Below are 26,900 nucleotides of genomic sequence, written 5' to 3' on the forward strand. Positions count from 1 at the left end.
CGGCTGGGGCCTGTGGCACAGCTGCAGCCTGGTCGCCATCTTGCTAGGCCGCGGCTGCAGCAGCCCTTCGCCATGTTTTGTCGCCTCTGTTGCAGGGATGTTTCGGCACGGTACGGGATGAGGGCACTGCAGGTGAGCGGCCAGCAGCCCGAGCTCTCTCCCCACGGTTCCAGCGTGCTTCCTTCCCGCTCTAATTCTAGAGGATTGGACGGAATTCCCTCCTTGCGAGGTAGGAAGGGATGGAAAGGGGAGGAGGCCAAGAGGGAGAAACGCACGAGTGCATCCAACGCTCACAACTGGCGGGAGAGCATCCAGAAGGGCAGTGCGGCAGCGGGGAGCTCAGCAGCCTCTCCAAGCTGCGGGGAGCCAGAGGGGATGCTCTGGGGCACCCCCAGACCCAGGGAGCAGGGGAAGGACGCTGCCCTGGACCACTCCGACCTGGAGATACCTCCTTCTGGCCAGGCAGGAGCTGGGAGCGGAGCAGCAGGCAGCACAGAAGAGCCAGCAGCCCTTGGCAGCTCCTTCTCCGAGGGGCTGGGTGAACCTGTGGGCACCTGAACGCCAGGAGCCGCACCTGAGGTGTCACCCGGGGATACCCACAGCCCCCGGCTGTCCATGTGTGCTCCCACCCAGCCCACCTCGGCACACACGCGGGATTCAGCAACGTCCAGCAGAGCTGGAAGCTGGGGCCTGCAGGAGCGCTCGCAGGGTTCAGCAGCAAGGTAACCCTGTGCCCACAGGGCCCCCTGCTCCAGTGGGTTGCCTTCAGGTGGAAGAAGCAGCCTGTAGGACGGGGAGGTTCGAGAGCAGAGCGCTTAGCTGTTTCTGCCAAAGCTGCTGGCTTTCAGACTTCCCCACGCTGCTCTCCAGGGCTCCTGCTCCCCCCTCTCACTCTGCTCGAAGCAGGCACGCTCCTATCCAGGATGGCTGTTGCCTTGCGTAACCTTGGCTGGAGGCCGAAAGCTCAGATTTCACTCATGCTGCTGTGCCCAGCAGCTGTACATAGAGGTGGGGGTCCCTCAAAGACCCACACAGGCTCCTAGCATGACCTAAATCCTGAGACTGAACGTTCTGGATCCCTGCAGAAGCAGAGAGCGTCTTCTCAGCCCTGCTGCCTGGTTGCATCCCTGGTCCCCTGTTCACAGTTCCTTGAGCCTGCACTGCTAAGAAGTCACTAATGAGAGGAACCTTCAGCTGGTACACAGTATTAGCCCTGCTTCGCTCACTGTACCATCGGCACCCTGCTCTGGCAAAGGGCCTGCCTCTAGATACGTTCCTCCTCAGAGCCTTTGTTAAACCAGTCTCTTAAAATGTCCTCAGGACAGCCAAAAACCTGAACCCTAATATACCTGATACAAAAATAACAAACCAACAGGATCCTCCCAATGCTATTCCTTTTGCTGGACGACTTAAATGGGTTGTAAAGACATTTAGGTTGACAATTTTTTCTTTCTGTAGCAGAACTAAATAGGGGTGGGAATGCATTGCCTTGGATTCTTGTATTAGTCACACGAAACACTGCACTGCACAGAAATTAAAAGGGGTACAACCATTTAAGCCTCAAAGAAGACAGCGGATAGACAGTCACACCACTCAGCCACCCAGGTTCTCACTGATGCATACTGACTTGCTGTCTCTTTCAGATTAGGAAAAGTTGAGAAGTTTGTGTAGAAAAACCTACCAACGCTTGCAGTGGGTGTCATGCACAGAACTGACCCTGCGCACCATGCATTGAAGCGTGGAAAGATGAACAAAAGGGATATTTCATTAGTGAAGCTCCAGTGTTAGAAATCACTTTAACTAAAAAGCAGGTATTCTCTCTGCAGCATTCAGTATTTAAGCACATGCAAAACAGATTCTGCATATTGATACATAAATAGTTTAAACTCTGTTTTAAGAGACAGTAGCAAAACAAATTAATTCTTGCATTCTTGGGTAGTAGAAAATCTATTTCTTCTTCCACCCTGGTATTAAATGATGTGATCTACTCTACAAATCAGGGTGCTTAATGTTGTGGGGTTTTTTTTTAGTATCAGGTGTATTGATTTCTTTCCAATCACGGAAGCAGACAAGATTGCCTTATAGGAACATCACACTCATGTTAAAACCAACTTTCTAAAAACAATTTACTCCTGGAAGCAGGGATTTGGGATTCAAAGTCTCTAGTTTAAAGCTGAAAGAGGCAGTTTCTTTAGACTTGAAACAGCTGCAGAGATGACATCATTCTCAGTGTTCGCTCTGATCCCCCCACCTCCATGGCAAACCATGATGCTGAGAGACCACAGTTTATCATAGAGGGATAACTGACACTTCAAGGACTGAATAGGAGACACTAACAAAAGTAAGTCGACCACTCAAAAGGGTGTGAGCTGCTGCATGCCACTTCTCTGCTCTGCTACCAAGAGCACTGCAATGGCTTAGATCAAATTTGCAGCCTGATGCATGAGTAAGGGAACATGTGGATGTGTAAACTCATCGGCGATTCATTCTCTGACTGGAAATTTACTTCTCTGATCAGCATTAATGTCCTCAGACAAGAGCCAGTGTCAGCAAATTGATCTGTTATGCATCAGCCTGTGCGTAATCCCATCGCCGAGAGACAGTGCACAACAGCAGCATGAGAGTTCTGGGTGAAAGCTAATTTACAGTGCTTGCATCAGAAATATGTATCTTTATGTCAGCTCAGCCTCCAAAAGCACTTTGCAGACCACAGGACTCCTACTTGGTCCCTTCATCTCTCCATATAAGACACTCCTTCCCTGGGAAAACATCCTGGCAACTGCTGAATTCTGAGCATCTCCAATGGTCTCACAAAGACCATGAGAATACAACATGTAGGTCTCGACTCTCTGGACCATGTTCACAGCTGAGACACAGTTTAGCCTCAATACTAGGCTCTCTTAAAGCCTTTCCCCTGACTCCAAAGACTGAAATTGCCAAGGTCCAGGTCTACTGCATGTTTACTGCGCAGACGGCCCACGGAAAGGCTCTGTATATTTTTATAAATATCAGTTGGCGAAAGAATACAGCATTAAATGTTAAAAATGTCAGGCATTTGTTTCCATATAATGCCCTGCAATGAAAACAATGATGCTAAAACGAGGCTACCAACTCTGAAACGTTCCCAATTCAGCCACCTGCAGTACTTACTACTCTAAGCAGGTTTTGTTTTCCATTTGGCTGCAGCGAACAGAGGTTAATTGGCGAGGCAGCAGTCACATCTGCCACGTCAATGTTTCGATTTCTATATGAATTACTGAGCTGCATCTTTCAATTTTACTCTGAGACCCTAAAGGTACAATAAGAGCTGGGAGTTAAATTGCTTTTAAAAATCTTAGGCTATCATACTGGTCAAAAGACAAGCAAGAGGGAAAAATATGCCCCTTTAAAGGCAATTACGTAATTTGTATTTACTGAAGATGAGCCATTCCCTCTGCAAACATAACGGCTGCTGGAATATGTAGGTCACTGAGATAGAAGGTTAGAAGAAACCTGCAGCTTGAAGTGAGCAGGCAGCTCTAAATACAGGCCCACCAGATATTTTAACATGAGTCTTTAATATAGCTACACAAGAGTCAAAGAATTAATTTGGGATTATCCAGTTGAACCATAAGAAGGAAAAACAGCAAGTATGAATTCAAGAAACATGCAGACAGTTTTCTTAGTTGGACTGCTTAAAAAAAAAAAAAAAGGAAAGGCTAAGAAGGGCTCTTTACAAGTGAAAAGCTCTGGATTGCATTAGGTGAAGGAAAAAACAGTCAAACAACATACATTAACATTCCATCGATTTTTAACACGAAACTTTATACACTAATATTCTTTTGCTAAGGACTCTTACAGATCTGCTTATTAGCTCAGAGTCTAGGTCATACAAAGAAAACCACGATGGAGAAAGCAAGGAGACACTTACCTGTGGGGATGAACGTAGGCTGTTGCAACTGCATGTTGGCTAGAGCCTGTTGGTAGTGGAAAACGCTTGGGTTAAAGACTGTGGTGGCACCATTGTTTTTTTCAAGTGCTGGCCTCTTTGGTAAAGGTTGAAGTGCACCAGGCGGCAGGGCCTGTGGATAAGGGAGTCATTAAAGACAGGTGGAATAAAAAAGGGACCCAAAGTAGGTAAAGCATGCAAGAAATAACAGGGGTCTTGCCTGCAAATCACCTGAAACTGTATCAACGTAACAGACAGGGAACAGGAGAGCAGCTATATCATAGTGACAGCTGTAGGTGAAATCACAGCTTCTCTAGGTAAGCAGTTAGTAAACACAGCAAGAGAAAGGGGCAGAGTGCAGAAAGAGGAAACACTATGGAAGATGTTCAGTAGGACTGACTTGGGCACACAGGAGGAAAAGCATGGGGAGGACAAAGGGGAGAGCTGATCAGGACAGGATACTACAAAGCAGGCAATGGCCATTAAAACAAAAACATACCAGCTAAGAGAAGCACCGGTGACTAAAGATGGAAAGATGAGTACAAGCTGCAAGCGCCATGGAAAAATAAGGGATGCTTGCCTCTGCCTATTTCAACACCTGACTACATGTATCTGTGTGTAAGTCTGTGGTTATCCACACTTGTATGCAGATGATCCACGTATTCCGGTGGTTAAAGTGGTGCCTGTTGCCAATGGCACATACACTGTCACATTCATAGTAAAATGCACTTCCCCTCATTTTCAGAGAGGCCGAGCAACAACACGGTGAAAAACAGGACTGATTCTCCACTGCTCGCAACAGCTGCACAGCTCACAAACAGCACTTTTGGGCCTGCTCCCAGTTTCTAGTAGTGCAGTGCTAGAAGGCCTCCAACAGTTAAATACCACTTGCTCATTATTAGCAGTGGAAAAAGCCATTGACAAATCTGCTGTTCGAACAAGATCTGGGTGGGTCCGGCTATCAGGCAAATCCTCTCTTTTTGTTCTATCACACCACAGTGCTTCTTTCAGCCTGTCAGACCTGTTTCATGACAAGCCTTGGTAAAAAGCATTAACCGGACTCAGAAACTTCTCTCAGTAAGGTACTCATCATTTACAAAGCATGTCTCAACAGCAAAGTAGTATGTCAGGTTCTTAAGAAACAGGAATGTGTCTAATGATTTACAGCTTTTCATTGTACCCAAGCAGAAACCACGTTTTTTTTTTTCCACATTGTGATAGAAAAGGGTCCTTTTTAATTATGCCCTGCAGTCCTTTTGCACGTAACACTCCCATTGACGTCAATGAGCTCTACGCACGTGGAAGTCATGCAGAATCAGGTCATTTCTGCCTAGCTGTGTTCTATATCATGAAGCAAAGCAATGGCTGAAAAATAGGGTTAGTACTTTGGTTTGTTTGTTTGAATAAGTGTCAGTGAAGGATGGGTAATGGAGGAGGCTTAGCTAATGAAGGGTTAAGGCTACAAACACACAGTACTTGTAAGAAAGGACACAAGAAAAGAGAATTTCAAGTGTCATGAAAACACACAACAGAATACAACCTAAAGCTTGCAACAGTTTGTCACCATTTAGAAATGAGTTTCACTTCAAATTTAATTTGCTATAGGAGACTGCTCATCTAAGAAATGTTGAGCAAGCTACTTTCAGGCAAATTATTACTCCAACCCATTGCTATTCACATAGTGGCTTTTGGATGGCTTTAATATTATAAGAAACACAAAAATTAGAGGTAATTGCATTTGCAAAACTGCCCTCAGACATGCACACATCCTCTGCTAATGTTAGCAGAAAGCCAGTGCCAGCATTAGAACTTCATGATATCCTTCCAGATTTCTTCTGGCTAGTACCAAGAGAGAGCAGTCAAACATGAGCCAACACCCTCAGACACCAAAATCACTTGCTTAAGATCTCCATTTTAGGATGAGGTCTTTCAGGTGAAGATATATAAGTGTTTCCATTTTTAGGGCAGCCTCCACTGGTATCTATGCTAAATCTGTATCTACATCTTGTCTATTTAATGATAGTTCCATAAATGTTCCTCTGGCTCAGAACAGATTTGTAGCTTGTAGAGACTGGAGTAGCTCCGCTCACATCAGAGGTGTTGTACAGATCTACAGTAACTAACTTGCTGCTTAAATTCATGCTCCTTACTGTGCCTGACTGCAAAACACACTTTTTCACACGCTTCCAAAATCTGCCTCAGAAAAAAAAAAACAAAAATTGCTAATTATAGCAAAGCAACTGTGCCAAGCATGTAATGGACTTTTGACTCCTTGCTTCTTGGCCAAAGGCTGTCACTTCCCCAGAAAGTCCATTATCCCATAATGGCAGTGCCAAAAGCAGAACAGATGAAGGCTTTGAGACTTCACTGTGATGTCCTGGCTCTCCACACAAGGGACAATTCCTGAGCCCATTGCTGCAGTCAGAGGGAGCATACGAACACCAGCAGGCCCAAGGGATGTCAAAGCACAATGGTCCAACCTCCGTATCTCTAACATCACCCTTCCTCCTACCTCTAGAGCCCCTCGGGGGCATGGGAGAGAAAGCAGCTATGGTAATCCTATTTCTGTTGCCTGAACAGCACCTCTGGGAAATGCAAACACATAAGCTGGGTTGGAGAAGCGCAGTATATGCAACATTTCCACAGTCTTCTAAAGAAGCAAGCACACTGCAGTGCCTGCTGTGCAGCCTGGAGGCCAGCTCTATGGGACAGGAGGCAGTGCCCATGTCAGTCCAGTTCTGTTCAGACACAGCCTTCTGGTCACCTGTTCCCATTCTTGGTGCTGGGGCAGCATCCGTACTGCAGCACACCCTGCAGACAAACTCCAGCTGCCAAACTATCACATCCTCAATATCTGAGCTACCTAATCCTTGGCTTGGCCAGCACTGTGATTACTGAGGATGGGCGAGTGATGGCTCTGCAGCTTGCCCTGCTGTTTGGCACATTCCCCAGCTTGCTACAAAGCCAGAGCGCTCAGGGTTAGGAATTACTTTTGGCTTCCAAGCAAAATGTGGCAATCCCTATGGACGAGGTACAGCACAAAGCAATGCTGTTTGGATGCAAAGAGAAATTCTAACCAAATCTAGGCACTGCAGCAAACAACTGCGTTGCATGTGAAATGGGACAGCGTTTCTTTAACGGTCTCAGGACCATTTATGCAGAAATCGTAACAGCTTGTGGGGATACATTTCTGCCTTGTACCATGCCTTGGTTCCAAAGGAATTCCCCAGGAGTGTCCTGTAGCACCTACAAAAAGCAACAGGAGGCTCCTCAACACTTTTTGACCTTGCTGAATTCTCTGGCAGTGCATTCCTCCTACAGGACAGAAGCTAGATCAGTGTAGTACAGAACTTCATACCGTTACCTCATCCTGCTGCTTGCCTTTTCCCTCTGGACAAACCTCAGTAACGACAGAAGTAGCAGTAACCTTTGAGAATGGACAGTAGCCTTTTCTGACTCTTCTGTCTGTGTGCACAGGGGTAAGCAAACCTTGCAACATCATCATACCATGTGCTCTGGTGAAAGGGTTAATTTCTTCTGCTTAGTACCCACGTGATAGCCCACACTGAGCCCAGTGAACAATTCCCACTAAAAAAATGCCAGGCAGTCCCTCATTTTTGGGCTGGGAAAGCGACATTCCTGCTGGAATTGGAGCATCTGAACATAAAGATTTCAGTCACTTCTCTGCATGGCATAGAAATAAATCCTTTGCCATGAATGACAGACAAAAATGCAATGCATGCCTAAGTCAAGATTTCCCACGTGCAGGTTAATAACTTATTTTTTGCAAGGCAGGAACTGGCTTAAATCTTTGCAACAAGCAATTTAATTGCTCTTCCAAGTTCCCTTCTGATCAGTATCTCCTGGGAGCAGATCACACTTTCACTCCTCTGCACTTAGCCAGGAGGGGCCGGGTCTGTATCTGACTTGCTGCTTCAGCCCAAGTCACAACACACAGAACACTCTGAAAAAGGGCAGAGGTTGCACCCATTCCCTGGCAAGCAGCAGAGTCAATCCGAGCAGTTTCCTCTGAAGACTATGTATGCTCTTATCGGTACCATAAACTGTTCTCCAGCGCAGCCTCCACAAAAGGTTCAGAGGAAGTGACATATTCCAACAATGTGGCTGAAAGCATTCAGATGTTCCAAGGCAGGAAGACTATTAGAAGTCGCTTATCTGATCAGATTTTGTTCATTGAGAAGGTCAGAAGGGCAGGAGAGCTACGGCGTTTTCCCAACATCAGCCAGACGGAGTCCCCTCGGGGGGGTGGCACTGCGGAGGGCAGCCAGGCACTGCGTGGGTCACTGCCTGTGGGCTTTGGGGCTGTGCTGTACGAGCGGTGAGCACGGGAGGCTATTGTGTCAGGCAGGGTGTAATTCCAGCCCGCTGGTGGAAGCTGGTCCCTAGCAAGATTTTCGCATGCTGCCATCTAAAGCTCCAATAGGAAAGCCTGTGGACTACTTAAAAAACAACAACAACGAAAAACAACACACAGCAACACCAGTCTTGCCCGGTTGCCACAGGGGCTTTGCCTCTGGCCAAACACAATGCAATTATCTTTTTTTTCATTTAAATTTGCCCCAGACAGAGCTTAAAGAAACATCCTCACTCTGGGAAAAGCAGCCTCTCTGGCCTGACCACACATTCACTGGCACTGGAGGGAGTATTCATCCCACTGACATTTCTGCTTCCCAGCACTGGGAATGGGGAGCAACAATCCTCTGCGTTCACTGTTCCCTTTCTCCCTGCAGCTGAGGGACACGAGATGTTTTCAGGATGTACTCAATCCCTTGCATGGAGGTGAATGGGAGGGAATTGTCTTAGCAGGCTCCTGCCTTCCCGTGTCACAAAGAGGCAGACTGCTGCTGCAGTTCGAAAACCACCTGAAAACCCCAAGCTGCAACAGAAAAGCCCCGAGGAATACTGAACACCTCCAAAAGGCAGCTTCAAGAGGAAAAGCTCAGCGGGTTAACGGGTGGTGTGGGGATGCAGGATGGCATGTCTGAAGGGACACCAACATTTCTGGTGGGATGGGCAGTCTCCCAGGCACTAACATGACAGACAAGCGAGGAAGGTTTTCATGCAGATGGTTACGTGCAAAGCGAGAAGGTGAAAGGTCCAAGTACCAGGTCAAAGGTTGCCTCCAGCGGTCGCTTCAGTGATCTGACAGCTGGTTGAGTCTTAATTAGCAGGCAGCGAGCATATGATGGCAATGGGCCAGGGAGGGGGGGGTCAAGCACAGTAACAAAACAGCGAGCAGAGGTGTGTCAAGAGAGAAGTGTTTTGGGGAGGTGAAGAGAAAAAAAAATAAAATAAAATGAATGCATTATACAATATATTAAAAAGACGAGGCACGCACAACAGGGGGTGCCTAGGTGACTACCTGGCCTAGTGGCTAGTCAGCTATTTAGCCTCAGTACACTTTAAAGAAGTATCAGTAGCGTGTGCACTACAGTGCTGCCACTGCAGCTCAGGGATTAGCCACAGGCAGATGGGCACTGGGCACCAGCCCCAACCCTGCAGCTCTGCGCAGAGGTCAGCAGGAGGGCTGGTGGCAAAAAGAGGTAAAGCACGCTCAAGCACTACAGAAGCGTGATCCCAAAGCAGGGACTGAGCCTGACCCAATTCATTCGGCTGTGCTGCACAGACTGCAGCCAAGCAGCAGTGAGCAAAGCTGCTGCTCGTGCGTGTCAAGTCACTGCAGGGCTGCGTCCTTCACAAACGTCTGCTGAATCTGGATTTGAAAGCAGTCCAAATCTGTTCTAGGAGGACTTATTACACCCATTTGTCTTGCACGGTTTCTTTTGTTTGTTTGTTTTTATCCAAGGAGACTGGGCACCAATTTTCCCTTGAATAAGATCTTATTCCTCAACAGGTACAGTAAATGCACCAAACCTTGAAAAGTCAATGAATAATGTAAGCTGTTTTGGTGGCAAGGGTGATGCAACAAGCCATCAATAAATATTTTAAAGGTTCTAGTTAGCAGCATACAAATAAGGTTAATTACGTTTTTAAGAGAAGCCAGCAGCATGAATAAAACATGCATTGGCTTTGGTTAAGTAGCAGTGTCCTGGATAATTAGTGAAAAAGCAAAGTGTCAATTGTAAGAAACACAAGGGTTTCATTTCAGAAGGTCCTTTTTCAACAGACCTTGGCTGTTGTTTCAATATAATAGAGACAGTAAGAAATACAGCACATAAACCATGCAGGACAGAGAAATACTGCAGCATAAATTGGTTCTTCAAATTACGTCCCAGGTAATATTGATGCTGCCAGGAAGGCAGTTGTGTAATTTCTGTAATCCTTCCCTTTTTTCGTATTATGTTTTGCCATGAATGAAAGCCAACCTCATTTACTGTCTTATTTAGAAAACTTGTAGTAGCCTTACTTCTAAATCATATGGGGGGGGCATGAACCTTTTTAAGATCAGTCATTCAAGTAATCACAGAACGGAAGAGGTTGGAAGGTCCACCCACCAGCTCAAAGCAGGGTCAGCCAGAGTGCCTCGCTCAGTGCTGCACCCAGACAGGTTCTGAGTATCTCCAAGGACAGAGAGACCTATTCTGGTCACTGAAAACCCTCACAGTTAAAGGTTTTTTTCCTGTACGTCAATTTGCGCCCACTGCCTCTTGTCCTTTCACTGAGCACTGTCTGCCTCTATCTTCTTTACTTCCCCATCAGGAATTTATACATCTTACATATGGGTACAATCCCCCTGGGTCTCTTCATCCTCAGGCTGAACAGTCCCAGCTCTCTCAGCCTCAATTTCACTGTGTCAGATGCTCCAAGCTCTTCATCATCTAAACAGCCCTTTGCTGGACTCACTCCAGTACATCCACGTCTGTCTGGCACCGAGGAGCCCAGCACTGACACAGCACTCCAGCTGTGGCCTCAGCAGAACTCAGAAGAGAAGGATCCACCTCCCTTGATTTGCTGACACTGCTCTTCCTAAGGCAGCCCAGGATGCTGTTGGTCGTCTTTGCCACGAGGGCACAAGAAACATTTATCATGACAATGTTGTCCCCACTCTGGACAGTTTTAATACTACGATTAGATTTTCATAACGCAATGTCAGATGCAAATTTCCAACTAGAATATATAGATGCCATTAAAGTGCAGGCAACTGAACAACAAACATTTACTCCATCTAGGAATCTGATCCATCCTGCTAAGTTTTCCTTGAGTTGTTTTCATAATTCTCGGTATTAGAAGTCACATTTAAAATTCAAGTGCAAGTGGGACCATCCCTACCAGAGAATCAAAAAGGTCAGAAGCCATCCTTGACTGGAGACTTGTCATTTCACTAAGCCTTGACAAAGATAACAGGCACGAGCCTCCCCTGTTTGCTAGACTAGAACAAGTGATGTCTTGTTTGCTTCGAAGTAAGTGGAAATTCTGCTTCTGACTTCAAGGAGCCAGGCTTTCCCTGTGAAGGATATATGATGAGACGAGCATTCTTTCCTTTCATCCTGTGCTGAAGAAGCTAAACTGACACCTGTGACTTAGCTAGGAAGGTGTTTGTTTCGTGTGCTGCTGAGCTTGCTTTCATGATGCATGTCACCTCATGATGTCGTGTCTGAAAGTAACAAGGTTTGCCACTGCGTCCCTAACTGCTGAGCTGCACTGCATCACTCAGTGCTTCATGCTACAGCCCGTGCATACAAAGGATGGAGGTGGGATTCACGCCGCACATGCTCTCAGCTCTCTAATCAGCCATTTACAAAATAATCTACTTTTCCACAAACGACACACATGACACAAATGAAATCTCTTAGCAATTGAAATATAGCTTGATAAGAGCTCCACTTACCATTGCAGCTGCAGCTGTCTGGTTCACCTGATGTTGAGCTGCCTTGATTTTGGCTTGCAGGTGTGCAGGGGGATGAAAGTACTTGCATTTCTCCCTAGAGCATCGACCTTTGATGTAATCCATGCAAACTGTAACAGTATTTTCATTGGTGTCTATCATCGCAATATCTATCGGGTGAGCATAGCGGCAGTCGTTCTCACCACGTGTGCAATTTCCACGCTGAAACTCTCGACAAACCTTAAAAGAAAGTCACATTGTTGAGAAAGACATCGTGCTACTCTTCAGTCGGTATTTTCAACACAGCAGATGAGTTTGGGTGGCTACATTAAGTCACACGCACATGCTAAATCCCTGCTTAACTTGGGCACCACTTATGTGGTCACGGGGGCAACTGGTGCTGCTCACAACTGGCTCAGGATATGAGGGAAACCCAGTGTTACCCAGGCCAATTACCCAATGCAAGTAAAGCACAGAAGCTGTGTGGAATGGAAAGTGACCTGAATCCCAAATCTGGTAAGTCAACGGTGTTTTGCCAATATGTATAGATCTCAGTATCCCTCCCCTGGCTCTGAAGCTCAGACTTCAATAACTTTGCCATTTGTATCTCAGGTGGATTATGCATCTTTTGTGGAGCACACTCTTGGGTAGGACTTCTAATTCTCAATGTTGCAAGCTGCAGCATTCACACAGGTACTTACTCTTAAATACGAGGAGCCTCTTCCATGCAAATAGTCTCACTGCCCTCCATAATAAACCTCTGACCTTGAGGTTACATGACGGTGCATTTAATTACACTGCAATGCATTCTAAGCTGCTGCCCAAACTGCTGGCTTTAAAAAGATGCTGCAGCTTCTCATACGTTACGAGCACTGAAGCATCAAAGGCAGCGAAAAAAGTTTCATAAAATGGAGCTTCCTCGTCTGAAGGTATGAAGGAACTGAGAAAAATTGTTATGCTCATGGCCAGTGATGTAAATCGCATAGCAGTACACTATCAGACTGTGTGCAGGGAAAGGTGGGACGCCACGTGAGAATGGAAGCAATCAGCAAAGCAACATGAAGCACGTAACACAAAACAATCTGTTTTCAAATTATACCCTTCTCCACTCTCTTCCAGTGTTATAATTTACACCTGCAGGAGTCTCTGAATTCAAGTCCTCAGCCCTTATTTCCCGCAGAGCTTCTACTAAGACTCTGAAAGACATTTACAGTTCCTCCAATGCCACGTCCCAGCACGCCCAGCAAAGTGCCATGGCAATCCTGGTGGGGAAATGTCTTTCCAGTGCGCCACATCAGCAGCCCCAACAGAGTAAGGCTTGCTGCTATCTGTAAGAACTTAGCAAGCTTATCTCAAGACAAGAGAAGCATCTGTTCCTGCCACCCTCCTGTTCTCATTCCAAAACATCTCCCAGTCAACTCGGTGAAAGGGCAGACTATCTGCTCGCTTTTATTTATGTTTTGTTTTCAGGGATTTCAAGGGATTTGGGATCAGCCCCCACGAGTCTGCTCCAGCAGAGAGCAGCAGCCCTGTGACAGGAGAACTGCAAGTACAACTTTGCACTGCACTGCATCAGGCCATGGTGGCAGAGTGCAACAGCTGGGCCAACGTGCCCAGTTCATTCCCTTTAGCAGTATGAAAACAGACATCCAAATACCTCCAGTTTATCCGTACGCATCAGTTTCTGCCCAGCAGAGCTTCCTGGTACCGTAACAGTTGGATTTCCAGAAACCAGGACAGGAGTATTTGGTAAAAGCTCTGCAGGAACCAAGCCCATCCCAGGAGAAACGTGACTCAGGTAGGGACTAAAAGCCATTGTGGGGCTTGTTGCAAGCGATGGAGTCACAGGAAATGTCGTCTGTGCACAGAAAAAGGAGAAACAAAATATTAGTTATAGAGCCCAGTCTCGGATTACCCAGTCAAAGCCTTACAGCACTTCAATCCTTTTAAGCAAATCGATAAGCAACACTAAAACGCTGCGCTCTTCAATCTATTCATTTATTGCCATTTACTTGTGATCCATTCGTTTCTCCTGACTCACAAATTCATGACTCATCCTGAGAACATAAGGCATCTTTATTTGTCAGATCAAAGTATATTGATGATCTTTATAGTTTAATGACACAATTAAGGATTTCACGCCAGCAATTAAGGCAGGTCCAAATTAAACAGACTTCTCACTCCCAGTGAAATGCCTCAGCTTTTGTATGTCTACACTGCAATGCTGTACAGAGACTTCAGGGTAAATGGAAGCTTCAGGATCTAGAAGCACGTACCACAGTCAGCTGCGTGGTTGAATTTACTACCAACTTGCACTGAGCTTCGTGTTACCATGGATCGTCTGGCTCAGGTAGACAAATTGGATGATTTAGAGTCATGAGAGGCATCTCTGCTCTGGTGCCCTTCAAGGTCTAGCATTCTGCACGCTGAAGTGTTTGTTTAGGACGGCCAACGTCCTCCAGGCAAAAGCCATTTTGCAGAAACACCCTGAGCCTGTGTTCCATGGCAATGGAGACAAGAAGACACCTAATGTCACAATATGCTAGACCTCACAGATGCGCAGGAGCAGACGGCTCTCTCGCATGAAAGAGACATGGGCAGAGTGTGCCAGATGAGATGGGTCGTTCAGGTGGGTCAGTACCACACTCAGGACCCCATCCATCCTGTGAGGAGTGATGTTCCCAGGAGGGGACAGAACAGCTGACCACAAAGACCTGGACTGCTTTTGAAACCTGAATTGCCTTAGGCAGGCCCTGCAGGAAGAGCAGTGAAGAACACAGGTGGGCCGACCAGCTTCCCCTGCCTGAACTTCTTCAGCAGCTACAGTCTATTAGAATTTCAATTTTCCTGGATAAGCAAACTCCTACACTGAACTCCTAAGTAGGGACAGAATTTTAAGCCTATGAACAGCCCCGAATCAGAGAGTCTGTGAAACTTTAAAGCACCCAGGTGACGTAAAACACCCCCCTTCCCTCCCAGATGGCGAACGCCTGCAAGGAAGCAGTTCTACTCCTGTAGCAGTGGCTTGACAAGCCCTCAGGGAAAGTAAACGGTGACTTGCAACCCTCTTTATTTTTCCTTCTGTCACCTGTTCCGCTGGAAACTCTGGGTTACAGTTAAAGCTTGCTCACATTTGCTGGCACACATGATGCTGCCCTCAGCAGCTAGAGCCTCTGCTCAGCAAGAAACACAAGCGTGCTTACAAAGAGCCCTCAGGCAGTTCTTCGGCCACTCACATCACCCCTTCCTTGCTTTTATTTTTGTGCTTCTAATCTCGTGGCTTTCTATAAGAAACTGCACATGAATAGTTTCTCGACAGCATCCTCACCCAGTGCTCTGATATACTAGGAAACACCTTGCTAGTTGTGTGGAATAAAGCAGCCCGCAGCAATATCAGCTAAGCTGTCCTAACCTATCTTCAGCTTAATGATGCCCTCTTCTTAGGGTCAGAGGGATAGTAACAGCACCTGAGCTGATGGGAAAGGGGATGACAGGTCACTTCCAGCATACACTTTCTCCTCCACAATGACAAGACACAGCCTGCTGAATCAGTGGACTTTGGTGCTTTAAGTGCAGTGAACCAAATAATCCTCTAAGAGGGATTTCCAATTTTCCTTCTTTTGAGCCTGATCCAAACCCCGCTTCAGCTGATAGAAGATTTTGACTATTAAACTCAGAGATCTTCCAGTCCATAGCCCTTCATTAAAGCATTTTGTTCTCCCTTTCAGTACTTGGTGGCTCACAGACACGCCACACCTTTTGCTGCTAGAAAAGCTCTTTAAGGATCTTCAAACACTGTGACTCCCTGAACGCTTCAATGAGAAGGCAGCATCCATTAAGACTACTTTCTTCTGTATGAGTACTGGTAATTACAGTGACATCTGCTGAACTTCCGTCATCGTTCAAACTGTTGATTCTATTTTAAGGGGCTTCTTCAGCCTGGACGGTCTTTGCAGGGCTGTGCCAGGCCCTGACACACGTTGCCAGCACTTCTTGTATGTGCCCACAATAGCTCCAACATTACAGTATGCATAGCATGCACAAATATGAGAGCAAATCTATCCCATGTTTTTTCCAGTACAGCAGGAATCCCAGTTATCCCAGCAGAGCAGCGTGGATGGTTGGAGAGGCACTCCTCCCACTGCCCCAGTAGAAGATGCTGGAGGATTTGTGGAGAAAGGCTGGGGGTTTGCAACACCTCATGCTGGATGAACTCACCAGAAGCCTGTAGGAGTGTATCTGAAATGCTCCAAAAGAGATTATATGCCAACATACAACTGGGAAACGGGTCCTGCACTATGAAACACTGCCCCTGTTTTCAAGGCCATACCACCAAGAGTAGTCTCTTTTCCTCATTGGGAGTAAGCAGCACAAGCTAATGAACAGGAGCCTGATCTAAAGCAAATGAAGGAAAGATGTCCCTGAAGAGAAGTCAAGGAGAGCAATCTCTTCCTGATCCTGGGACCTGCAGAGGGACGCACGAAGGAGCAGGATGGCTTTTGCTTTCTACCTGCTACTGGTTGTCCACCAGTCTCCGTGCCCTGCCTGGCATCTGCTGCAGCATTCCCCAGGTTTCATAACCATTTATTCCTCCTGCCTGAACAGCAGCACCTGATGCTGCTGACTGAAAGCTACAGCTCTGCTCCACACCCTGCCCAGGGGCAGCAAGTAGGAACACAGGATTCATGCAGGCACTGCCACTGGGAGACCCACACACTCCACCCCAGCCCTCCTCGGGCCACGGCTGCCAGCAGCTCTTCCCAGAAACCTTGGACTTACAGAAGAGCCTGAACGCAGCCCAAGGCTCCTGCTTCCAGGAAACTCATGAGAGCAGAGGCAAAGCTTAGCTGGAGGACAGCTGTATGGAAACCCAGATGAGCAACCAAAGAACAAGCAGACCTCACTCAATGCATTAAACCTCAAAGCACTGTTTTCAAGTCTGAAGCATATCAAATGCACTGAAAACTACTCCTTTGCAAGCTGGCATCAGGGAGCTCTGTATTTACTGTGGCTGATGAGGGAAAAAGATGGGCTGTGCTCACTGCCAGCCCTGACTGTCTGTCTTGGTTTGGGAAATCCAGTCTGGCTCATGCATCAGTACCAGTAATAAAGACAGCGCCAGCCAAATCTTCCTTCCCTTTACATCTGTGCAGGTCCCCCGTGCCAGGCCTGTCCCAAGGGAATACAAGCAAGTTTCTTCCTTGCAGCCAGAACACAACAGTAATTTCTACTCCAAACAGCACTCTCCTCAGGGTGCTTCCCATCCACCCCTTGTGATTGCATCTGGCCAGGAGATTTGCTGGAGAGATCAATATTTTGACAGCACACTATAAAAACAAGCCTTCTTATCGGTAGACAGACAAACATGCTGTGGGCTCTGGACAGACGGCTGGTAAGGTCAAGTTTTGATGCAAAACCCAGCAATGCAATTCCAAATCACTGAAGTCGTTACTGCTAATGAAGCATCGTGGCCAAGCTCTTGAACAGCAGGACAAAAGCGCTGCCTCTGCGGGAACAGCAAAAACGTGTGGCTTGCCTTAAGGATTTTCAGAAGCTGCAAACAACTGCCACTCTCATTTCATACTCTGTTTAAATTGAGCAGATCACCTTGGAGCAGTAAAGAGACTGGGACAGACCGCCACAGACACGCGTGCAATGGAAGAGGCTGGTGTGCTGGGACAGCCCCAGGCTCCTGGAGCTGCCAGGCACCACCAGCACAGCCACCAGCCCGCCCGCTGCCAGAGCACTGCAAGGTCTGAACCGCATTGCTACAATACAGGCAGCAGCCAACTTGGATAGCATTAAGAAGGTTCAAAGAGACCTGCGTAATAGGCTGCTTTTAATCACTGGGAGCACAGATGATCACCTTCAGAGCAGGCAGGCGTGCAAACTGCAGGTCCCCGGGCTGGCTGAGGACAGAGGGAAGTTCCTAGGAGCACAAGGGCCAGATGCAGCAGAATTAGGGATCAACTCGACCAGATCAGTCTCTGGAAACCTAGATGATACTTTTCCCTGGAAAGTTCAAGCATGTCAGACTTAGGAACCTGCTGTCTGCAACAAGGACTGGTATGCTCTGGGGCAAAACCACCTAATGGAAAACATCACTTTCACTCGCTGCACCCCTTAGAGATCTTGTATATTCAGCAAATGCAGGGACAGGTTTCCTCACAGACCGTTTTTTAATAATCTTAACATATGCAAACACTACCACTAACTTCTGAGCAGAGGGAAAGAGCTCACAGCACAGAGGCAGAGGGGCTCAAACCAGCAGCAGCTCACAAGACTGGTTTACTGATTATTAAAATATTTGCAAGAAAGTAAAAAGCCCAAATGGCTTCTTGTAAGACCACATCTCAAGGAGGAATGCCTGCCAAGGACTTGGGCAGCTCTTTCTGCAGCAGACATTGATCAGACGTGAGCATTTCCCAGAGCACAGAGCTGGTTGGGTGCCGATGTGAGCACAGAGAAGGGACTGTCCAAGGCAGAGCCATTTGTCACCACCGTGACACGTCACCTGGAACAGCTGATTTTGTTAACAAACCAGAAGTTGCATTCAATTTGCCTAACAGAAATCATGCTGAAGCTGCAGCAGAAACACAGAGTGGGTGTGCAGAGGAAGGCAGGGGAGCTGTTTTGTTGAGCACAGCCCAAGCGCTGCCTCAGGCAGGAAGTGTTGATACTGAGCTACCTCAGACCCTAAAAAGGGAAAGCCTGAAAATGAGAGACACGGTGCGGATACAGAGGTGCTGTTGGCCTGGAGGACAGGAGCTGCTAAAAAGCTACACAGGGAAACACACAAAATACAGCGGTAGCTTTTATTACAGAGTAGTGATAGAAATATAGAAGATAAAGATCTTGTACTGACAAGGCTGAAGACCGATCAATATCGGTCACAAGTGGTACTGTTCAAAAAAGCAAAAGCTTACGTTCCCATGCAATGCAACTGCATGAGACTCGCTGCAAGACAATCCCTTTAGCATGAAGGCTGAGCATGCTGCAGTGAACCCCACTTGTGAAAGCCCAGCTACCTGCTAGCACCACTGCTTGCTTCCCCAGTCAGACCACCAAAACACTCCGGACTCAAAAAGCATCTCCCTTTTGGGCTGCTGTTGCACAGAAGTCTGGTGTGAACACCCCACAGCAGTGACTGCTAAAGGATACCAGCTCCCCGGTGGGCAAAAATACTTGTGTTTACCTATTCCTAATGTGCCTTTGACTATGGATCCAGAGGATCACATTTTTGCTGCACGGAACAAGCATGCACCCAAAATACCACTTCCAGTCTCCTCCACTTATTCCAAGCATGTCACCGTGCTTTATCTCCTTCCTCAGCACCGTGGGACAGCAGCAGGGACCTGCAGCACCAGGAGGGAAATGCAGGCTGGGTTAAGTGCTGGCCTGGTTGTGTTTGGGAGCACAGGTGACTGAGCAAAGTCTACAAAGTGCTTGACAGGAAAGAAAAGATGAAGAGATTGAAAGCAAAGAGAATGCAGAGAAAACTTCCCAGGGCAGCAGCAGTGGCGGAGGCAGGTGTGTCAGCACTGCAGTGCTTCGCCCAGCCACCTGCTCACAGTGCCAGCATGGCAGTGCCTTGCAGCCACAGCAGGGCACCGCTGGGTCGGCACAGCAGTCAGTGCCCAAGCAGCTCCGTGGCCAGCACCAAAAGCCAGCCTCGTATTGCTGCAAAGGGGTAAAGCACAACGGAGAGGGTGGGGAATCAGGCCCAGGGTGCATCGCTTTTTGGGAGGCCTTGCTTTGGTGCACACACGACTCAAAGCGACTGTGTCTGGGAAACAAAACTCAGCACTGACTCAAGTGGCTTCCCATACCGATGCCAGAGCCCAGTTCTATTCACCTTCAAGCAGGTTTCTACTTTGTCTTCAACAGAGACAGAGGAAAACCAGCCTGGAAAGCTTCCAGCACAGCTCAGCCCAAGCCAGCAGCTAAAGTGAATTTGGCCTTTGGAAAGTTGACGTTTTGCTACAGAGCTTTCCTCCTCGGTACCTACACAATCTCCTCAAGGTTCCCTTAAGACAAATAGAGAGCAAACAGCGTTCTGTGTCCTTGCCTGACTTGTTTTGAAGTGCTGTATGAAGCATTCTGTTTAAAACTGCACGATGGGCATCAAACATTTGCGTGATTCTCAGCTTTGCACGGATGGTTAACAGCAACATCACAGAGCAAACCGAGACCTCACTGAAACAGCTTCATGCTAGCAACCATTAATTCACACCTGGTAGGTTTCTGCGAGCAGCAGGCAGCACACCTGGGACAATTCTTCTCAGAGCAAACCTTCATTAAGCTGGCGTTATCAGGGTCCTGGCTATTAGTTCAGCAGGGAGATTAGCTCTTGCTGGATATCAGCAGTGGTGCAAGTTAAGATATATGCTCATAAACGGACACATCCAATGCCATTTCGGGAAGTATGATGAAAAGTTGCTACGTTAAGCACTATTTTACACATTTTTTTTTTCTGGTGCAAATGCACTTTCAAAAGTCTGGGCATTCAGCTATTGTTTGGAGCTATTAAACATGCTGCTCCAAATCTCATCTCTGGCAAGCATCCCAATTAAGCAGGCATACCGTTGATCAGCTTTCTGATCACATGGAATTTGTTCCACTGCTGCATCTGAGATAATGCTTTCTGCTTTGAAGAACTCGACGTGGAGCAAAGAGGAGGCCCCACCCTTCCCATTTAGAGAGAACAGACACTCAGACTGCTTCCACTGGCAGCATCTTTGGGAAATCTAAAGCAAGTGAAAGAGCCATCTCTTGTCTGTCCTGAAATTGGTGTGGAACAAGTCAGGCAGGAGGAATTACAACAAGAGCTCCTTTACTGTGAGCTCTGGGAAAGCAGGAAGCGAACAGTCATTGCAGAACCAATTCTTATTTTTCTTCTTTGCCCACGTCTCCCTCATGGCACAATTCAGAAACCAGGGGCCTTTCTCATCAGATAAGGTTACCTCTGAAATGAGAGCACTAACCAGACAAACCAACAGATTCGCTCTCAGAGGCAATTTAAAAAGCAGCAGTGAAACTAGGAGAAGAGAACTGGATCTGCAAGATTGCAAAGTGGGAAGATGGGAACTTTCCAAAGAGGAAATCCCAAAGGTATTTTGAATAGCCAGCCAAGGAACCACTGTGAATTCCCCACAGAGGAAAACCCCAAACAGGAAAGGTTTGCTTTCGATGCAGGGCTAGGAAACCAGTGCTACCATTTTGTGGGAATCCAGGATTTCCTTCCTACGTGCACATACTTTAGTGAACAGCAAACTCCACTAGAAGAGGTGCTGCAGCAGATTCAGGACCCAGAACAACCAACAAGTAGCTTATTTTCTCTTCTACCTCACTTTCCCATCTTTGAAATGGGAAGAATTATCAGCACTGCCTCCATGTGGGGCAGAGAGGCCAGGGGCTGTAGGTGGGACACCAAGAGGCCGAGCACTGCTTCACACACTTGCAGGCTGGAAGAGTGTGTCTCAGGATCTAGGCAGACCTCCTGCATGGCACAGCCTGAGGAGCCTCACCCAACAACGGCACATGGAGCGCACACCACCCCAGGAAAGACATTCACCCATGACTTGAAATGGAAAATTCCTAATTAGGCTCACAGTTAAAAACGTACGGCTTATTTTTAACATTAGGCGTGCAGTTAAAAACGTACGTTTTTAACTCAGTGATGAAGAGTTACTTCAAAACCTCGGGCATTTTCTTAGGATATACTGCCAGACCAAAACTCAGCAGGCCCCCTCCTAGCAGACACAAGCCATCCTCGCCCTGGCATAACAGGGTTCTCCAGCCTGCTTTAACCAATGTCCACAGTGGGGACAGGCAGTGAAGGCTTCTCCAAACCATCTGCTGATTAGCACAGCTCTCTGCTGGGACAGCTAGATTGAAATCGGTTCCTCAGACACAAACGTCTGGGTGGAATCCATCTTTCCCAGTTTCAGCCCACCAATGCAACGTACCTGCTGGTTGCCTGCCACAGGGCAAAGACCTCCAGCAGTCTCAGCCCAGTGTAAAACAGCCATCCAAAGCAGGAGGTATTGGAATCGAGCCACTCAGTTTCGGGGATGCACCTGAACTAACTGGTCAGACTCCACCTGGTGCTAAGGTGCTTCCCCCTGATGCCCTGAACTCGCAGCACTCACTTATCAGAGGAAAGGAGAGCCACAGCTCCAGAAGTAAACAGGAAAGAAATCAGGATGAGCACGAAACCCAACTCGCTGCAGTGACTTACGATTGGCTGTAGCTGCGTGCCTGGTAGCATGAACTGCATTTGCTGAGCAAACATGGCTGCGGCCGTCTTTTGCTGGATCAGGTTGTTGCGTCCATTTATTTCAAGTTGTGTTTTTAAGTGCGGGGGAGGGTGGAGATATTTGCAGTTCTCTCGGGTACACCGGCCCTGAAAAACAGAACGGAACAGCGTTTCAGTGCATGGAATGCTTGTGGCAGCCAGAGAAATTGAATGATGGGTTGTTTGGGTTACTGTAAGGACACAATCAGGCGGAGGCATTTTGGAGGCTACTGCACACCGCTTTTGTGCTTTTCCTTTAGCAGTACAACACTTAGGTGAAGAGAAGAACAGCACGACTTCTGCTGCTCTAACACTAACTGAGCACTGTCGAAGCGAATCCAAAAGTGAAGCTTCCTAACGTGAATTAACACGATTGAAAAAAACAAAAAAAAAAAAGAAAGGAAAACCCTAAAAGTCTAACATAAACATCACTAATTCCAGAAGCTAGCATCAACAGTTCCAGAAGCAGCATCAAGAATCTCCCATTTTCCTGTGCAGGTTGTTTTTCCTCTCCTTCCCAGCACCAGACCCCTTAATTGGCCCTAACGACCAGACAGAGAAACAGAACTGTCTCTACCACTCCCCCAGCTGCTGTGGGTAAAACGCAAGACCTCTCCGTAAGAAGTACCACTGATCTTCAGCACGCACGTAGAGCGAGATGCTGAGAACTGGGAGCAACAAGAGCAAGAGTTCAAACAATTCCCCCTTCGTGCTTCCATTCATTAAAAGCCACAGTGCCTCGCATCACTGACTTCTGTCTTTCCTTCCCCTAAATAAACAGGACTACAAAGGAAGCCGGGGGCTCCCACAAAGCAGAGGTGTGCTCACGTTACAGACCACCTGAAACCATCACTTTCAAAGCCAAGTGAAAATTGTGCTTTGCATAGATAGCATTTGCAGGCAAACGCAGATAAATGCAAATAGTCCACTGAGCACAAAAAATAGTAATATACTCAAGAACAATTAATGCTTAGGTTGTTGTGTTGCTTTTTATTTATCCTTTCTCTATGTATTTTGTCTTCTAAAAAGACGTACGGAATACAAGAGACATCTTGTGCAACTTATGCATAAGTTTTATAAATAACTTCTATGCAAAAAAGGTGGTGTTTTTTGGTTTGTATTTTTGGAGGCAGTAATTCTTCCGTAGCTATTCAGAGCCCCACAGAACAGGGCCAGAACTGAGGGACACAGAACTGCTGCATGATGGATAACTAATAATTGTTACTGCAGACAGCAAAGGGATAGGATCATCCATTACCCAGCCCTTGTCCCAGGCATTCTCTCCAAGGGATGGACACTGAGTTCTCAGCCTCAATATAATTAAGTGCGCTTTCAAAACAACAAAAAAAACCCAACAAACAAAAGGGCAAACGAGGTAACCCCACGTTCCTGCCTGCTGGCAGAGCAGCAACCCCGTAACGAGATCCACGAGGGCACCCTGTCACAAAGCACCAGGCAGGGCACAGTCCCCCTGGGATGGCCCTCATCCAAACTGAGGATGCTCCCCTGGGGATTTTTAACATCTGTCTCTGCCAGGACAGGTGGAGTCACTGCACAGGACTGAGTCACACCACACAAAGCCAACGCTGTGCGCCGCCACTGGAGGAGCTGCCTTTGAACCACCTCGGCACAACAGGAGTGGCAGCTGCTGCAGGAGATGAGGGCTGCAGAACGTGGGAGAGGCTGTGTGAAAGAGCATCACGAGAGAGAAGCTCCTGTATCTGCTCCTTGGGGATCAGGCAGTTAAACACAACTCCTGGCTCTCCGCTGTTATTTTTTAGAGGCAAATAATGAAGTGCAAGAAGTGGTGGGCTAAAACCTCCCAAAGTTCAGAAGCCTGCATTTGCTCAGTGAGACTCTGCCTTGCTGCTAGAGGAGGTTCTGAGTGGTTTCCGACAAGCAAACTGCAAAAGAAGAGGCTTTTTCATGCTATTGTTTTTGGCTTCTCTGCAATCCGACAGCACCAGATCCCTAGCAGCGAGTTAATTGCTCACAGGCCCTGAGGACATGAATCTTCATCGCCAGACATCGCTTGAAGTGAGGGTAAAATGGCACCACACAGCTTGCTGGTGCCCAGACAGCCAGCACTGCTTCGAGGCAAAGAAGTGCATTAAACTGGAAGGAGGAGACTCCTTTGGGATTCACTTGGTTTGGGCCATCCTTCCTGCTTCCCCGACCAATCCTGCTCACCTTGCTTGCAGACAGGTGGAACAGCAAAGGCAAGCACGCTGCTCCAAGGTGATGTCACACAACATCCTGAATTCAGTTTTCCAAGCCAAGCTGTTTCTGTGATTCCACTCATGGCTTTCTCCCCACTGACCCACACGCACCGAGGAGCTCACAATGAAGGTGGCATCTCTACAGCAAACAGGAGCCCAGCACTCAGGCTCAGAGCATGTCTGCTCTGTTCTGGGCTACAGCCTTCCAGGGCTTGCACATTAATTCTTACTGGTTGGAACCTGGCACAGAGTGCCTTGGGTTGGGACAATGCTAACGTGTCCCCCAAATTAGGAATGGATCTGTGAGGATTTTTCTACACTGCAGGAATGGAGGAGATGAAAAATAGCTGCCTTTTTAGTGAGCAACACGTACAGGGCCGACCTCAACTTGTAAAGGGCTTTGCTATTTCAACTGAAATTTTGCATGGCAATGATACCACACGCCCCAGTTGGTGTGAAGCACTGTTCTACTTCATTCTTCCCCTCAGAACAGCTTAATTCCATCAGGGGGTACTAAAAACAAGATGTTTTCTTGATAATAAAACCAACATGCTTGATAAGGCCTGGTCTGCAGAGCTGTGAGCAGAAAGCAGCGCCCACTGAGTGCTGCTGGTTCCAATGAGGATATGGAATGTGTGTTCACAAGGAACTAAGAGCTGCAGAGATGCTGCTGCAGAGCAAAAGCTGTGAAGTGCAGGCAGGGCTGTCATTTGGGCTTCCCATGGCTCCAGAAAGGCTCAGTGAATCACCACGTAAAGTCAGAAATCACATCTTCAACCCAGCTCCTCCTTGTCATCGTTTTGGTTTCATGCATCATCAACTGCTGCATTCCACCACGACTGCTTAGAAGCCCCCACTGAGATGGCTTTCACTCTCCTGCACCACTGCATGTTCCCATCTGACAACAAACGCTAGGAACCAACTGTGCAACAGAACACCACAGAATATTCCCGTCCTGGTGACCTCAGTTTAGACCTCCAGCAAAACAGCAACATTCAGAATGTCTCATCTAAAGCAATGGGCACTTCTGAACACCCACACTGGTAGAGGTAATCCCCTCCTCTACATTTCCATCGTGATGTCCATAGCTCCGAGTACTTCTCAGCAATGCACGAGCTTTGCCAGACTGATTTCGGCTCGGTGAAAGCAGCCAGGAAGGACGATGGAACTGCCATTATTCGCTTCTCAGTACCAACTGCACCACAGCAGGGAAAGCAATGGGGAACTGATAGCAAATCTGCTGTGTGGAGAGCGGGCTGGGGACAAATAAGGACAACTCCATTTCATACCTGGGGTGGCCTAGGAATACAGTAAGAGAAAAAAACAACACGAGTCAGGCTCCAAAGCCTCAGAGGAGTGTTTTTACCACTAAAAGGTGCTCGCTGTTTTGATGAAGTGAGGAGCTGTGGCTCCAGCACAGAGATAGGCTCAGCACCAGCCAGGTTGGCTATGTGCACTGGGAAAGGCACAGCCCTCAGAGCCTGCCTGACCCCTGACAGGGAGCAGCGTGCTGAGCTGCTGCAACCACTGCAGTGTAATTGGAGGGGTTTGTTCTGGTGCTGTTATTTCAGCATGAGTATTGATTCTAAGGAGTACGCATTCCCACCCTGTCCCAGGGTGGCACATGAGCCTCCATCCAAGGAATCACCACCCAGCAACAGACTTCTGCTGGCCCTGGGAACATGCTAAATATAGCCATCTTTTCTGGCTCCTCACAAAATGGAAGGAGTATGAAGGACCATATTCATCAGCTTCTTTGCCAACTAGAGCCAGGAGGGAAAAGCATATGGACTGCAATTCCCCAGCCTCGAAAGATGGATATTAAAAATAAATCATTAAAGCATTTTCTGAGAGTATCTTCTCCCCTTTCTTCCCACATGCTCCCCCCCACCCTGACAGTAGGCTGCTGGCATGTGACCGACTCCGTGTTGCCAACTGAAGTCATGCTGTGATGGCGCATACTGTAAATGGTTGGCATCCAACACGAGCTAACGTGACAGCAGCCTGCAATGTAAGTAACAAAGGCAGCTGTTTCAAGAGCAGCAGTGATGGCAGCACACTTAAATGCAATAGCAATACCTGTGTTACACCTAGCCTTTGGAGTGTGGTAGGCTGCACCTTGGCGTCTGCATCCCTGGGTGCACTGTGTGCCTGCGCAGGGCTGGGTGAGCCACCCCTTAGCATGCTGCACAAGTTCTCCCCTTGCTGGCTGCTGAAATGAGCCAAACCACGCTGCAAAAACAGAACTTTCAGCACTAACCCAAGGCTGAGATCACATTTACACCCATGCCATAAGGCAGTTTGTTACAGCCTCTAATCAAGGATGCTGATGAGGGGTTCCAGAGCACACCCTGCACTGCACGCCCTGTCAATCACCAGCAATTCTCATGTGAAAACCCTTAAGCTTATGCTGCTTTTCACACACTAGGGGCTGTAGTAGTCCTGAGCCCTGACTGTGCTGTCTTCTCCACAGACATTGATGACATGTGCAATGACTGACAGCAAAAAGAATGAAAAGAGATGAGGCAGGAAAGGATTTCCATGTTTTGCACAAAACCAGGCACCAAAACACAGCTTGACTACATAACTTCTCTCTGCATGAAGCAGCAGATTTCCCTCCCCAGAGGAGCTCAGTGAGGAGGCACACGG

The 26,900-nt window shown here is 47.5% G+C and overlaps 1 protein-coding gene across 32 annotated transcripts in view; it reads right to left on the reverse strand.

The window, feature by feature from the left end:
* MBNL3 (muscleblind like splicing regulator 3) overlaps nucleotides 1–26,900 on the reverse strand; it is a 90,201-nt gene that overhangs the window by 12,126 nt on the left and 51,175 nt on the right. For 17 of the 32 annotated variants that reach the window (XR_006939032.1, XM_025149556.3, XM_015278257.4 and 14 more), the window contains 5 exons: nucleotides 21,976–22,140; nucleotides 13,393–13,593; nucleotides 11,739–11,975; nucleotides 3,911–4,061; nucleotides 1,682–1,717 (listed from right to left, as the gene is read on the reverse strand). Coding sequence is in view for 28 of the 32 variants with exons in the window: in XM_025149556.3 (XP_025005324.1) it covers nucleotides 1,682–1,717; nucleotides 3,911–4,061; nucleotides 11,739–11,975; nucleotides 13,393–13,593; nucleotides 21,976–22,140 (790 nt within the window). In the remaining 4 variants the exon portion in view is untranslated. The remainder of the gene's footprint in view (nucleotides 1–1,681; nucleotides 1,718–3,910; nucleotides 4,062–11,738; nucleotides 11,976–13,392; nucleotides 13,594–21,975; nucleotides 22,141–26,900) is intronic. The other 15 variants (XR_006939033.1, XR_006939034.1, XR_005859121.2 and 12 more) reach the window with 4 other exon arrangements.

This window comes from Gallus gallus, chromosome 4, assembly GCF_016699485.2.
Source record: "Gallus gallus isolate bGalGal1 chromosome 4, bGalGal1.mat.broiler.GRCg7b, whole genome shotgun sequence".
Taxonomy (NCBI): domain Eukaryota; kingdom Metazoa; phylum Chordata; class Aves; order Galliformes; family Phasianidae; genus Gallus; species Gallus gallus.